We start from the raw sequence: 15,690 nt of genomic DNA, 5'->3' as shown, positions 1-15,690 counted from the left end.
GGCACCCCAAGATGAATCACATACAACCAAACAGCTCGTCCAATGTGCATTATAATGTCATGTATAATTTCCTATTTATTTAGTTAGTTATTTTAGCCCACAATTTATTGATGTTAATAAAATGAGAACAGTAAAAAAATGCATTTAAACAAAGTAATCTTTTATTGTAATAAAATCTTCCAAAACTCAAGAACAATGCTCAGAGTGTAACAGCTTTTACTTTTCCATACATGATGCATTATTGCGAACATAAAGAGTATATTACACTGTCATTGTGTAGAAGTACACCACTAGTAAAGAAGCCATCATATTCAGAAAACTGGAACTCAGCAAACTTGAAGACGATTCTTTAGATTCTTCTGTTTTGGACACGCTTTAGAAAAAGAAAGAGAAATTTCAAGTCAGCCATTTTAATTATATTTGTATTACAAATACATATGACTCAAAGCAGGGCACAAACTAACACCCGTCAATTGGTTTAAACATTTTCCCACATAGCATAACAAAACTTTATTTACTAGATTATTAGATTTAGATTAGATTATTAGATTATTTACTAGTTACCTTATCAACACTGGGAAAATTGTGCTTTTTTTGTTTTTTTATTTAATTTTTAAAACATTTATTTAGTTTAGCTTAGTTTAGTTAGCTTTTAGTGTTTGTTTAAAATGAGACAAATCTTATTCTGCTTCGTTTAACAGATTACACAGTTATTTGATGCTTTACTAACTCACAGAAGATTAGCTGTAAATTTTAGTTGTGCATTTAGGAAATTTTGTAACAATGTGATGCATTCTGCCACTTAGGCAGAATTATTAGAAGCATATTATTACAATAGCGTTGTTAGGATGTGCCTTGCTTTAAACACGAATTTTATACAATAAAACAGTGAAGCTTTAAAAGTAATGGTTTATTAGTTAATATTAGACTATGTATTTACTAACATGCGCAAACAATGAACAGTACATTTATTAAGGTATTTATTAATCTTTGTTAATGTTAGTTAATGGAAAATAAAGTCTCTCTCTCACTTACCTGCTGACAAGGCTGCTGCAGTCGGATTTACTTTGATACTCTGAATGTTTTAAGGTGATGTGTTTATAGTTATCGTTGCTATTGTGAACAATTTCGATGTTTTCAACTGTGAAAACTTCAGTGGGAGATATTAGTAGATCCATTTCCTCAGAGTTACACCCATTAGCATCAAGTTCGATGGCAGAACAGGAATTGATACTGAAAACAGTGCCAAACTCACCAGTCGATGCATTTTCAGTTGCATCAGTTAATTTCAGCATTGCTGGAAAAAAACTTTTAAATCGCACTTTCTCCCCGACTTTTGTCTTATATTCTTCTTCTGCACCAGAGTACACTGTTCTGCAATTCTTTTTTAAGAGACTCATAGCATCTGTCAGCAGGAAGAAAACAGATTTGAAAGGAAACTCGTCTTGGTAAGTTGAACCACCTGTGCTTTTGCTGTAAATCTTATCAAAATTTGTACGAAATTTATTATCTGCTACATAGACGTGCAGTGCAGTCATGTGCTCTGATGTTGCTCCTGGAATTGATTTTGTGCATGGACGACTGTTTTTCCACATATCCTGGAAACCTGTATTGTTGTTAATCTCTATCTGTAGTAAACCTCCGGGTTTTGTGACCATTTGCAGCATCTCTTTGCGACAATTGTAGAAAGAGTAATCAGGAGCTTCAGGAAACATGCCCATTTCTATCACCTTCCCAGTTATCTGCAACATTATCTGAAAGCATTGAGGAAATTGCAAGCTTTATCATATTTAGTGAAAACAATTAAGCAATTAAACAATTCAATATAGTGATATTAAATGTAGATCTTACGGTGCTCAAGAGCACCAGGAGATATGCAGGAAGCCTTTCCATTGTATTAGTTGGTTGTACTGCTATGTGCACAAGTCTGGGCAAAGACGGTAACATGGACAACAAGTTAATACATAAGAGTTGAATACATCCTTGTCAAACTAATTTTTAAAGTACAGTTTTTTTTTCTTTTTACCACATAACAGATCTTTTAAAAATAACTATATATAGAAATAGTATTAACTAAGCACTTCAAATCATGATGTTAGCTTAAAATTTATCAGAAACATCTGTCTGTATTTTTATAGCATTTGGTCACTGCATGAATTTAAAAGAGAGAGAGAAAGAGAAACAAAAAAACAACTGCACTTACCGTCTTAAGGTGCTTGGTAGAATGTGAGCTAAACATGAAGAAGGCAGGGCAGATCAGCAATAGTGTTCACAGACTGATTTAAAAAATAAAAAAACAGGAAAGCCCTGCCTTTTCCTTCCTGCTCTCAGTCGCTTCAATGACCGGACAGAGAAGCACACAGCAAAATAATAGAAGAATCACATTGTTAAAAAGCTAAAATTGAAACAAAGGTAAACTATGGTTAAACAATTAGGTGGTATGATGTTAGGAATGGGGGATGTGAATAAATTAAAAGTAAAAAAAAAAAAGCAAGTATTTAATAATTTGTAATTTTACATTTTTATCTAAAATAAGTCATGAATTATGGATAAAAACTAAAAATACATACTTTAGATTCTGTAAAGTGTATTTCAGGAGGTCAATTGTTTATAGAAGAATCAGACTATATCCAGAATATTTGTTTTGGAAGTGAATATATATTTAAGGTATCTGGGGATGGCTAAATTTGTCTTGTAATATATAGACTTTACTTGGAAATAATTGTGAGTTTATTGGCATTTAAACTCAGTTCCTGCATTTATCACAGTCTACCACAAACTGTCAGCTGCATAAATTGTGTTGGCATAAACATACTCTTGCTTTTAACCTAATTTTCTACCCAAGGGCATCATGGTGGCTCAGTGGGTAGCACGATCGCCTCACAGCAAGGAGGTCACTGGTTCAAGCCCCAGCTGGGTCAGTTGGCATTTCTGTGTGGAGTTTGCATGTTCTCCCTGTGTTCACGTGGGTTTCCTTCGGGTGCTTCGCTTTCCCCCACAGTAAAAAGACATGTGCTATAGGTGAATTGAATAAGCTAAATTGGCCGTAGTGTATGTGTGTGAGTGCGGGAGTGTGTGGGTGTTTCCCAGTGTTGGTTCGCGGCTGGAAGGGCATCTGCTGCGTAATACATATGCTGAATAAGTTGGCGGTTCATTCCGCTGCTGTAGTGACCCCTGATTAATAAAGAGACTAAGTCGGTTTAACAGAAAACTTTTTAAAATTACACGATATAAAAAATTATATATTTTCTGAATTGGAATAGAAAAACTACATCACTACGAGTTGTTTCACCATGTTTGTGGTACATTAGCACTGTACATCAGTACATAAGAAACAAATCTGATGTCCCTTGTACAACACAACTACAGATGGAAGTGGGTGAGCAAATAGATGAACAAGATATCAGAACAAAAATGCATGATATGCAAAATGCAGTTACAGCCAGAGGCCATTTCAAAAATGAAGGGGGAGAGACAGATGATAATCAGGACTTTAAAAATGTTATTGTCAAATCACATTATAGCCTTGATCTCACTGAATAAACTATTGGATTTAGGATAGTAGACTTTTTGTTTTTTGCTTTTCATTTGGCTCTCAATTACATTTTCTGGTCATTTTTCCAAATAAATGGGATTTAAATGGGATTGCATGGAATTTACCATCAGTCGGTTTTGAAACTGGATTTAATAGTTCTGAAATGAGCTTGTTAGCATGTGAAAAATGTGCTGAAACGTAGGTTTTTGTATCGTTTTCTGGGCACCGACATCTCGACCAGGACTTTCAAAATTAAGGCCAAGGTAAAGAAAGCTTAGCATCAGCTGCATTTCCTGTGGGTCTTCAGTAAAAAAAACAACTTGGACAAGAAACTGCTGTTGGCATTCTTTCATGCCTCTGAGGAGAGTACACTGACATACTGCCTGGGTGTATGTGTGGTATGCATGCTGCACAGTTGAAGACAGGAAAACTGTGCAGAGGAATGAATGCAGCCCAAAAATCTTAGCTGCCCTCTGCCCTCCCTGGAGGTCATTGCCTGCTGTATCAGCAAAATCAACGCAGGATACTCCTCACATCCTGCCCATTACTGGTTTGACCCGTTTCCTTCTAGACAGTGCTTCTGGTCAACAAATTCTCACACCAGCAGGCTTACAAACAGATTTTTTGTGTTTTTCTTTTATCACACATACACTATTGACAATTTAGCCTACCCAATTATAGCACGTCTTTGGACTTTTGGGGGAAACCGGAGCAACCGGAGGAAACCCACGCCAACATGGAGAGAACATGCAAACTTCACACAGAAATGCCAACTGACCCAGCCAAGGCTCAAACCAGCGACATCTTGCTGTGAGGCAACATCACTACCCACTGTGTCACTGCACTGACCCACAAACCCTTATATCTTCTTAACTTTAATTTTTTCATTGTTTTACAGCACACAAATCAGAGAACGTGTACAAATATTGGCAGTGGGTAAAAAGTTGTAGGCAAATATGCCCATGGCTAGTATTGCAGGCTCGATACTTTAAGGGAACCTCTCATCCAACCAACTGATCTATGAAGGGATCAGAGGTGTAAAAAGTAGGGAAAAGTACAAATACTGAGTGAAAATTTTACTCAATTAAAAGTATAATTAGCTGGCCAGAAACAGCAAAGTAAAAAAAAAAAAAAAGCCCAAAAATAAACTGTACATGATTAAAAGTAAAGGCAACAGCAAGAATTAAACACAAAAAATTGTGTAAGCTTTCAAGCTCCCACAACACAAAATGAATGCAATGTTTTATCCTGCTTTAGAACTGATTATTTCAAATTGTATTTAACTATCAAACTAAAAGACACACCTAATGCCGATATGCAGCATGCAACTCAAATGTGTAAAACCTCTGATTTACCTTTAGCAGAAGCAGATTTTCAGAATTCCACCCCTTTTCGCAGAGCCGTACAGAATTTCACACGCACAATCTTTAGTGTGACCGCAGCTTTACTATTACTAGAAGTATTACGAATATTTTTGTCTTGTATATAAAGTGTAAATAAAGTATATACAACTGTATATGCATATAAACTGTATATAAAGAATAAATCATCATTAATGTATTTTAATAATTTATTTCTCAATAAGCACATATGTTTATTTACTGTAAAACTAATATCTCACCTTTCATTATTTGCTTTATACAAAGTCATCGGTTGCATTGCATTGATAGCGTGGATTTTCTGATGGAACACATGTCCTTTCTTATGTCTAAATGATTATTAATAAAGTTGAATGTTTAAGAGCCTAGATTATATATTGACCTTAATGTCATCCGACTTCAGAGTACAACTGGAATAATATGTGTGTGTGATTGTTTTTCTGTATGCCAAATGATTTGTTTTCTCAGGATGTACCCAGCCAGGTCATGAAGACCTCTTGAGTGGACCTGGACTCTTGAAGAATTGGAAACAACTATTCCTATTGTTTTTTGCTATGTGTTAATTATGTCTGAAGTGATATTTGCCATTTTAAGTGTTAAATTTTAAGTTTATTCCTTTGTATGTAAGCTCATTTTTGGATTAAAATCTATCATCATCTGTAAGTGGAAGATGTTTGGAACCACCAGGACTCTTCCTAGAGCTGGCCAGCCATCTGAGCTGAGTGATCGGTGGAGAAGGGCCTCAGTCAGGGAGGTGATCAATAATTAGTCAGGGAGGTGATCTGTCTGAGCTCCAGCATTTTTCTGTGGAGAGAGGAGAACCTTACAGAAGGACAACCATCTGTGCAGCATTCAACCAATCAGGCCTGTATGGTAGAGTGGCCAGACGGAAGCCACTCCCCGCCAGGAATTTGTCAACAGGCATCTGAAGGACTCTCAGACCATAAGAAACAAAATTCTCTGGTCTGATGAGACTAAAATTGCACTTTGGAGTGAATGCCAGGCGTTACTTTGGAGAAAACCAGGCACCGCTCATCACCAAACTAATACCATCCCTACAGTGAAGCATGGTGGTGACTACATCATGCTGTGGGAATGTTTTTCAGCAGCAGGAACTAGAAGACTAGCCAGGATAGAGGGAAAGATGAATGCAGCAATGTACAGACACATCCTGAATGAAAACCTGCTTCAGAGTGCTCTTGACTTCAGACTTCATCTTCCAGCAGGACAATGACACAAAGCACACCTCCAAAATATCAATGGATTGGCTTCACAATAACTCTGTGAATGTCCTCGAGTCACCCAGCCAGAGCCCAGACCTAAATCCTATTGAACATCTCTGAAGAGATCTGAAAATGACTGTACACCGTCGCTTCCCATCCAACCTGATAGGGCTTAAGAGGAATCTGCAAAGAGGAATGGGCAAAAATTCCCAAAGACAGGTCTGCCAAGCTTGTGGCATCATATTCAAAAAGACTTGAGGCTGTAATTGCTGCCAAAGGTGCTTCAACAAAGTATTGAGCAAAGCCTATGAATACGCATCTACATCTTTTTTTCACATTGTCATTATGGGGTATTGTGTGTAGAATTTTGAGGAAATAAAGGAATTTAATCTATTTTGGAATAAGGCTGTAACATAAAAAATGTGGAAAAATGAAGCGCTATGAATACATTCCGGATGCACCAAGTTAGACAAGCAATTATTGAAGTAAAGAATCAGGCACTTTAGTGTTTCAGAGACCCTATTGTATTTAATGGCTGAAAAAACATTGCTTACTGTCAAGCAACACCAGACAACTAAAGACCATTTTATTTAATTAATAAATGTAATTATCTTTAAAAAAAATTATGAAATCCTGTTAAAGAGCATGGTAGGTCAAAAGTCAAAGTTAAACGAGGAACGGTAGTCTATCTCCCATCTCTTGTCTCTCTCCTCTTTCCTCTTATGTTCTTTAGCACTGAGCGTGGATCCTCTCTCCTGTCTCAGTCTTTTCTCTTTAAATATATGCTGCACTGCCTGAGGATCTTTAGGCTGGAAGTGAGTGACTTTGGGTTGCGGGGCAGTCCCATATCCCAGACCCGCCTGGTCTCTCTTTAGTATCGTGCTTACTGGGTTTTTGCGGCCAGAGTGGGCAGGTCCAAGTCCAGAGGAAGGGTCCCACCCCAAGCGGAGCATCATTTTATAGCTGGTGCTGGATGAGGGCAGGCAGTATTGAGGGGTGGCTTGAGGATGAAGTTCACTGAACTGATGCAATGTGGATCTGTTGTGGGTTTCATTGCTGTCTGTGTAATGTACAGCACACACATTACACCACTGAGAAGTAACACTGTGGAAACAGACACACATAGGAATTCTTAAAAGAAAGACTTTTTTTTTAACATGAGCTTTTAACATGTGTCATTTCCGTGACAGTGCAACATTCTGTCAAATGTATATATGTGAAAATTTAATCAGATAAACAGTGACATATTTGACAACTGACATAGTAAAGAGTGAATTAGTGAAACAGATGTGTGCATCAACTAGGTTTCTGCATGGTTCATCAAGCCAAGTGTAAGGCTTAATAAGACTTTTTAAAGACCATAATGAATACATTTTTGAAAAACTTTTTCACCATGTTGGTCTTATTTGTAGTCGAAAAACAGCTCATTACATTTGAATTAGCAAAAGAACGAACTTCAAAAACAACTTAATCAATAAAAAAAATTGCTGTGGGATAATTTCAATGAGTTTAATAGAAGGGCTGCACGATATTGAAAAAACTGACATTGTAATATTTTGTTTTTCTGCGATGCATATTGTGATATTGAGAATATTTTCACTAGATTAAACAACTGGATCTACTTAAAAAAATAAAAAAACATAAAAATAGATTAATTGGGGTTAATTTTGTAGGGAGGTACATCTGCATAAAATATAATAAACCAACCACAAAACATTGATAAATACAAGAGAGCAAATATACAAATGAAATAAACGGTACTTCCTGGCTTCCTGGAGTCTAGCAGGATTCAGGCACAAATTGAACAATCAAATGTAAAATAACATAGTATATGCCCATAAATATAATCTTTCCAAAAGATACAAACAATGTTTTGAGCTTATATTTTTTAAAGTGCCTTGAAATTCTTATACAGTCACAGTCTCGACATTGCACATCTTGTGGTGTGACTATTGCAGATACATACTGAAAAAAAAAAACATGCTGAAAAAATATATTGTGCAGCCCTATTTTATAGATACCATTACATGGACTGGGAAATTAATACTGGTTTTAAACTTATTTAAAATACCTAAAACACATTACTTCGGTGGGGCTCAGCTTAATGGGATACTTCACCAAAAATATATATATTTAATAATTTTACCATTTACTCAACCTCGGTTAGTAAGGTGGGTCTTTTTTCCATTAGAACACAATAAAAGATATTTTGAAGAATGTTAGTAACCGGTAGCCATAGACAATGTATAGTGAGAAAAATGCTATGGAAATCAATGGCTACCAGTTTCCAACATTTTCATGAAAATCTTCTTTTGCACACAACAAAGAAAAAAAACATTTGGATCAAGTGGATGGTGTGTAAAAGATAGAATGACAGAATTTTCACATTGGGTGAACTGTGCATTTGAGGCCTAAAATTTTGATTTTGAGCTGTTATCATGCGTTCGCACCAGTGACAGCATAAAAGTAGCCGAAATTTTCATTTTTCAAATTAATTTTATATGGGAGCTGGTGGTGAGGTCCGGTGGCGTAGTGGGTCTTGGACAATGTGTTCATCAAAAAGAGTTGAAATCAGGTAAGCTTTATGATAAGGTAATGAGCTATGATGACACAGTTCAGCAGCGACCTATCAGAATGTACTAATCCACCGCTTGAAAGGATGCAGTGTATGCAGTGCAATAAACACTGGTTCTGACCGCATTAGTTCCCAAACTAACTGGCACAGAGGTTGATTATGATTACTATGGCAGGTTTTCCAATTTGGAATGTAGAATGACCACAAAATAATGTTAACGTGAAGTCCAAGCCTAGTAAATGTCTCCTATAAACAGCATGTTGAAATTAGACTAGGACTTATCCTTTAACATAAGAGCCTCATTATACAAACAGCTTTTAATTTGTTTATTTCATTAGTATACATGAAAACATATCCAATCTTTAGAATTATAAGGGTAGGGAGGCCAGAACCAATGATGCTCTTATAAGCAGCACTGTTAACATACAGTGTTGTTGGCTGGGCAGCCACCATGAATTTTGACACTCTCGCCTGTGGAGGTGTGAATGCATGGTTAGACTTTTAAGACCAAGTTTTTTCAAGAAATATATATATATATAGTTTTTTTTAGGAGGGCCTACTTTAATTACAGAATACTGAGTATTTTTTGTTGACACTTAGACTGGGTAAGCCTCTCATGGATAAATAAATGTCTTAAATGGAAACAATAGGTCTCTACGGAGCGTTTCACACCTGTCATCAATCATAGTGGGACAAAGCAAGTTTTTTTGCCCATTGCTTCAGGAGGAAATGTTCCGTCTAATTGGATTTGAGCTTTAGACCACTTGCCCAGAGCTACTGCTTTTGCACAAAATGACAAAAATGGTAGCACTACAGAAAAAATCCTGTTTTGAAAAAGAAAAGTGTTTTGGGGAAAAATGGATTGGATTGGATGAGAGTTTTGTTATCACTAGTGTCTGAAACAAAGAAACAGACACACAGTTAAGTCTGATAAAGAGCATCTAATATCACTTGTGGTGAAAATTAAACATAAATCTTACTATTTTTAGAGCTGTGTGTGCCTACTTTGAGTTTTTTGTTAAGATCTAAATCAAATAATACTAACTACTCCTTATATACTCATTGATATCAGCATGTGTATTGTTATTGCACTCACACCCTGATGTTCAAGAAAATTACACTCTTGGTTCTGTGATATTATATAATATCTTAGTTTAAAACCTTCAAGGACATTTTTCATGACCTGCATTTGCAGCAGTAATATGTTTGTTCTCTCAAAACCTTTTTTTGAAATCAGCTCATCATAAGAAAAAACAATCACAGTCAAAATTAAAATTACAGTATTATTTAAAAATGAACAAAGTTTGGACATCTGCAGACTAAATGAACCATAAATTGTCTAACCTGTCTGCATTGTTTATTATAGATGTGTTTGTGATCTCTGACACATTAAACTGCTCCAGCACCCTCACTAGATCCTGGTGACCAGCCTGCAGTGCCAGATCCCGAGCATCTCTGCCCTGAGAGAGAGAGAGAGAGAGAGAGAGAGAGAGACAGAGAGAGAGAGAGAGAGAGAGAGAGAGAGAGAGAGAGAGAGAGAGAGAGAGAGAGAAACAGGAAGACCCAAAAAAAAGAGAGGAAATGAGACAATACAAGACAAAAAGCCCATAATGTTTAGGAATTTCTTTGAAATCTCTTACATAAATACTGCATTGCCAGGAATGTCAGGATAGTGTCAAAAGTCACCACAAAGTCAGAGTTTTTTTGCATTTACCATTAAGGATTGTATCGGTTGGCTTAATTAGTTTAGCTTAAGACATGCTAATTTGCATGAATTGTATAAATGCTTCACTGCCCTTGTGTTACATGTTCATGTTTTAGTTCCATTCAAGGCTTAAACAGGGTAAATATCATTGACGAACTTACCGAAATTAAAGCTGAAACATATAAAAATTAATTAAAAAACAACAACAACAACAGATGAACCACTGATGTCACATGAAATGTGTTGACAATTTTTTGCCTTTGAAAAACATTGGACTGTTGCTCTCAATGGAGGGTCAATGAGCTAAAATAACCATATTATATTTGGGACAATAGGGTATATGCTGAGCTAGTGTTTCTTACCATACTGATAAACTTCAGGTGAACGGTTAATGTGACTTTTTCTATTTTATTCGGTTCTTTTTACAGCATTGATGTTGTAATGCAATTAAAATATTATTAGTTAAAAATACTTTGGCATTCATTTAGTTGCTTAAGCGTAAAACGAGATAAAAAAGCCCACTTTATATTGGATATTTTAAAGAAAACAGACCTTAAATGCACCGATTTTGTAATGGCAGACTGTTCACCGGAAACGCTTGACCCAGGTTACTGGCAAATTAAAAGTCCTGCTGCATACTTCACTTCCACATATACCCTATTACTAGGGTTGGAAATGTTCACTTACTGTACTTAAGTAACATACCTTCTATGTAGATATCAGAGAACAATATAATATATTGTATCATTAAAATATAGCTTAACATTTTTGAAAAATTCTTAATGTATTTTAGTAACATAAGACGAAAAAATATTTTAAATAATGTTTTTTATCATACATCGAAAGCCATTGACCCTCATCTAAAATGTCTTAATTTGTGTTTCAAAAATGAATAAAGGTCTCAGAGGATTAGATTAGGGTGAATAATGTTGGCGAAATGACCTTTAAACTAAGCAAATAAAGATTGAACTGCTGAAATTTCCTCATTTAAATAAATAAAATCTAAAAACAAAATAAAAATTGCTACACTGAGGGAAAGTATATATACAATTTTATATAGTTATTCAAATAATTATGGAGAATTTAACAAAATTAAAGTTGAAAAATCTAAAGTTTTTAGATTAAAATAGTAATAGTAGTAATAGTAACAAAATTAAAGTTGAAAAATCTAAAGTTTTTAGATTAAAATAGTAATAAAACAAAATGTCCTTTCACACAGAGAATGTCAATTTTAAAAACTCTAACAATATCATGCCCATCAGTTATGCTTGTATAGTGATTCGATAGTGACTTTAGCAGCCATTTCAAATTCATCTTGTTGTCTTGCAAAAGAAAACTATAAATAAAAAAAGACTATAAAGTAAAGGAAGATTTGGGCACATTACAATACAGTATGTGAGTACCGAGAATAGGGGTGAAGCAAACTAATTTAGGGGAAAATTTAACTGAAAAGGGCTAGCTCTAGGCTGAATGTGAATACATCATGGATGTGATAATAAGTGCATGATAACTTAAGCAGAATTTCTTAGCTTCTTTAGTGCGCTCACACCAACCGACGATGTTTTATTTATCATGAGCACACATTGCGTTGTCATTTGTTGCTTTATATGCTTGTGCTCTTTAATCTCCGATTGATTCTGATTGTTAGTCTATATTTTTAACAGTTCATTAGCTATAGCTATATATGATTTCTATGATATCATTATGGCTGTGTAGATTTCCTTGCTGTCACAGAATTAATCAGTAGAGATTATTATAACTCTATAGTTATTGCAATGGTCAGTAAATCAGAGACTAAGCCAAAGGAAAATGAATGAATGTGTTATTGAAATGTTATTATTCTTGGTGTAAAAGGGCCATCAAAGTACTGCCAATATTATAAAGCTCTCAGATGTGTGAAACATTTCTTTACCTACAATTAATCAAACTTCCATCATAGAATTATCATTAATATAAATCATGAACACAAACTCAGATCAGAAAAGAAAATGAATTGAAATTTCACTGTGAAAACACATCATACCTGACTGTACAATTGAAAAACACAATCATTTAAAACTAATCAGTTTTAATTTTGGCAGTCTTGCCTCTAGATTGTCACGAAAATAGAATATCAAATCACAGTGACATTTTAAAATGAAATTAAATAATATAGTTTCGTTTTTCAATTTAATTTACTATAATGAGATTGTTAATCAGGCATTTCATTTTTATAATTTAACAGATTTATTTAATATTGGCAAAAAAAATATCTTCCATACAAGGGGTTAATATGAAATTGTTATTAGTCACGATTTAGTCTTATATTCCAGACAGATGTGGATTGTAACCAAATATGCAAAGTCAATGGAAAAAGTACACTATCCTTATCTTCACAACTACAAATTGAAAGAGGCATAGAGATTTCAGGATTAAATGTTATGTACCTGTTTGTCCACGACTCCCACCCAAGCGGCTCCATGTTCCAGGAGCAGCCGAACGGCCTCTGTTTGTCCTGCCTGACTCGCACACATCACACCAGTCCAGAAAAAATCATCACGGAAGTTGACATCACAGCCACGTCGCAAGAGGTCTTTCAGGGCCCGAATGTTGCCTTCCTGGGCGCACTGCAGGAGTTTGTGTCCATTACGCTCAGTGCAGACTGGCTGGACAGTGGAAGCTTCTAGTCTTCTTGCTGCTCCTCTTCTTCGATTGGGTTCTTGTGTCAAAAGATAGCAGAAGATCATGATAAATCTTTACAGCAATGAGTGTTCTAACTAAACTCTGAAGTGAAATAAAAGTCAGAGATTAAATGCATCAAAGAAGAAAACACATATTGTGTAATCTACACCTATATGTACTATGTAAACTACATTTTTACCCAATTTTATAGATTTTTGCATGTTCTATCAAATTTGTTTTGATGTTGAATTTTAATTTATCATGATACATTTGAAAAGCGTATGTTTTTCTCTGTTCCTCTCTATATACACCAGACACTTTCTTGTTTACTTTCTTTTTTTACAAAAACTGTTTAGTTCTTCTATGATTCTTTTATTTGACTTGACCATTATCAATTGTATAAATGTAACAATATGCTGTATCAGTTGAAAATTAGATTTTTGTTTAACCAATTTACACATTTTTAAAGGCACAATATGTAAGTTTTTTCTTAAATGGATCCAAAAACCACTAAAACAAGGTTAATGCAGACTTATGTACTAACATTATCCCAAATTTTTCAAAGTAAGTTAAAGTCCAGGGAAATAAGCAATTTTAACTTGTGACACAGACCATGTCCTGTGGGGTCATGCTAATGATGTCACACACCCTCAATTTCCAGTTTGGCACCAAAGATGTTTTAATACACTGTGTGTTTTATTAGACTGCACAATGTAGCATTATAACAGAATCTTAAATGTTTTTAAGAAAAAAACATATTTAAAAAACATACAAAATTTAATTTGATAAAACAGCAACGTTTTCTACTCACATGATCACGACCAGTATAACCAGAAGCAGTCGACTGTGGCATAATAAAAGTTAATTTCTTTTGTGACATGTCATTTTACTTTGACAGCTTTCATTCTTAGGCCCTTAATGTTTTAGACACCTAACTTTTTTCATAGTCAGAGGCAGTATATTTAAACTGCTTTCTATTGACCACAAGCATTTTGCATGCTGTTTATGTGCCCCGGGAAGGGCACCTCATGTTCTAACCGGCTGCTGCTTCTCACGTTTTTGACCTTTGAATACTTTCTCTGACATGATTTCCGCAGGAGTCCTGTAGAATGTAATGAAGACAAAAACTGATTCCACCCTCAGTCATGAAGTCATCAAAATAACCCTTTGTTTGTTGTAAATACACACCCTCTACTGGCAAAAACTACATACTGTGCCTTTAATCTTGCAAATAAAAAATACAGTTAATTTAAGTTGTTGTGACAGAGAGAAATTAAAAAGGCACTTAATTAAAATACATAAGTGTATAATCAACTGAGATAGTAATTTGACAATCTCTACCTATTCGTCTTTTTGCTCTTCTTGTTGCTGTTGCTTCTCCATCTTTTAGCCTTTGTCCATCTCTCTCTTGTAAAAGGCTTTGGTAAAAGTCTCTGGCCTCAACCCCAGAAATTGTTTGCTTGTCTTCTTTCTTTTTTTCTATCCAGAGCGTCTCCTCTTGTTTGGCTCTGGTGAAGTAGACTGGGTTGTTCATCTTTAACACTTTGCTAATAAATAGACAAATGAAAGATCCTACGACTGCTGTTCATGCCCAAGATACTAAAATCAAGAGGAGAAAAAAAGAGGTCATTTTCAGATCAGTTAAAAGGTAACCGTCCATTAATTTACAGGGCGAAGTCTTCTAACATCACTTAGATTTTGTGTCAACTATGTCTTGAACGTGTATCCTAACATTTGTTTCTGTAATGTAATAACTACCATCAAAGCTAATGTATGTAGCTGCGTAATGAACGTTTTACTCAGGTTTGGTCGGACTGCAGGAATTCATGAGTCTGACCATTTATCAAATAATGTCAACAGCTGTCGCACAGTTAACGTGATAACTATTAAATCTTGCTTTCCAAGTTTTTGACTAAATAAATTCCTAATGCATTAGGATGGTATATGTCTAGGATTATGGTGTTACTGAGATCTGATGCATTCCACGTTACGCGGATACAACAGTTAAAAATACAGCCTTAAATCTATATAATTACATAAATTATATCAAAGAAAGCATAAACTCACGTCCAAATTCACAATACAATTTCGCCTAAATTTTGGATTGATACACCCGTATATAGAAAAAAAACACAAAGAAAAGGTAATAAACACACTTATGTCCAGTAAACACAACGCTCTCATTCGTGTGTCGATTATTGACTATCACTATGTAGCAGTGCCACCAACTGGTCTGGAGTGTGAAACTTTGCTTTAAAAAGCTCTTGATTTCTAGATTTGCATTGAAAACTAATCTCTTCTTAAATTAGGTTTTACTGACATTTTATATTATTACCCTATTGAAAAATCCAGCTTAAACCAGCCTATGATGGTTGGCTGTTTTAGTTGGTCAACCAGCCTGGTTTTAGAAACCAGCCTGGGATTTGACCAGCTAAAACCAGCTTAACCAGCCAAGCAAGGCTGAGAGCCCAGCTATGCCCAGCTTAAACCAGGCTGGTCAACTTGGTTTTAGCTGGTCATTTTCCATCCCGACCAGCTAAGACCAGGCTAGAAATTGCAGGAAACCAGCATGAAAATGGCCAAAACTCCTCCTAAAACCAGGCTGGTCAACC

At 35.3% G+C, this 15,690-nt stretch overlaps 2 protein-coding genes across 3 annotated transcripts; both read right to left on the bottom strand.

The window, feature by feature from the left end:
- Positions 1–139: 139 nt before the first annotated feature.
- si:ch211-145b13.6 (uncharacterized) lies at positions 140–2,308 on the bottom strand. Its single transcript, XM_056479202.1, has 4 exons — positions 2,204–2,308; positions 1,852–1,927; positions 1,036–1,754; positions 140–373 (listed from the first exon to the last, which is right to left on the bottom strand). Exons 2-4 carry the CDS (start codon positions 1,891–1,893, stop codon positions 262–264), a joined length of 873 nt encoding a protein of 290 aa, XP_056335177.1. The 5' UTR covers positions 1,894–1,927; positions 2,204–2,308; the 3' UTR covers positions 140–261.
- Positions 2,309–6,636: 4,328 nt separating this feature from the next.
- Positions 6,637–15,291, bottom strand: gpank1 (G patch domain and ankyrin repeats 1). Of its 2 annotated transcripts, none has more exons than XM_056459350.1 (5): positions 15,235–15,291; positions 14,420–14,677; positions 12,844–13,115; positions 10,057–10,172; positions 6,637–7,241 (listed from the first exon to the last, which is right to left on the bottom strand). In XM_056459350.1, exons 2-5 carry the CDS (start codon positions 14,610–14,612, stop codon positions 6,791–6,793), a joined length of 1,032 nt encoding a protein of 343 aa, XP_056315325.1. In that variant the 5' UTR covers positions 14,613–14,677; positions 15,235–15,291; the 3' UTR covers positions 6,637–6,790. The 2 variants fall into 2 exon arrangements, with proteins under 2 accessions (XP_056315325.1, XP_056315317.1); XM_056459342.1 differs by having other exon boundaries at positions 6,638–7,241; positions 15,146–15,279.
- Positions 15,292–15,690: the final 399 nt, after the last annotated feature.

Source organism: Danio aesculapii, chromosome 1, assembly GCF_903798145.1.
Source record: "Danio aesculapii chromosome 1, fDanAes4.1, whole genome shotgun sequence".
Lineage (NCBI taxonomy): Eukaryota > Metazoa > Chordata > Actinopteri > Cypriniformes > Danionidae > Danio > Danio aesculapii.
This window is presented reverse-complemented; position numbering and strand designations above follow the sequence as displayed.

Excerpts from the sequence above, each read along its gene's own strand:
- si:ch211-145b13.6 (XM_056479202.1), bottom strand. The coding sequence starts at position 1,893 with ATGGAAAGGCTTCCTGCATATCTCCTGGTGCTCTTGAGCACC. Across the intron at positions 1,755-1,851 it reads TCCTGGTGCTCTTGAGCACC|ATAATGTTGCAGATAACTGG; the intron begins GTAAGATCTACA and ends CAATGCTTTCAG. Across the intron at positions 374-1,035 it reads TGCAGCAGCCTTGTCAGCAG|CGTGTCCAAAACAGAAGAAT; the intron begins GTAAGTGAGAGA and ends CTTTTTCTAAAG.
- gpank1 (XM_056459350.1), bottom strand. The coding sequence starts at position 14,612 with ATGAACAACCCAGTCTACTTCACCAGAGCCAAACAAGAGGAGACGCTC. Across the intron at positions 10,173-12,843 it reads TGGGAGTCGTGGACAAACAG|GGCAGAGATGCTCGGGATCT; the intron begins GTACATAACATT and ends TCTCTCTCTCAG. Across the intron at positions 7,242-10,056 it reads ATAATAAACAATGCAGACAG|TGTTACTTCTCAGTGGTGTA; the intron begins GTTAGACAATTT and ends CTGTTTCCACAG.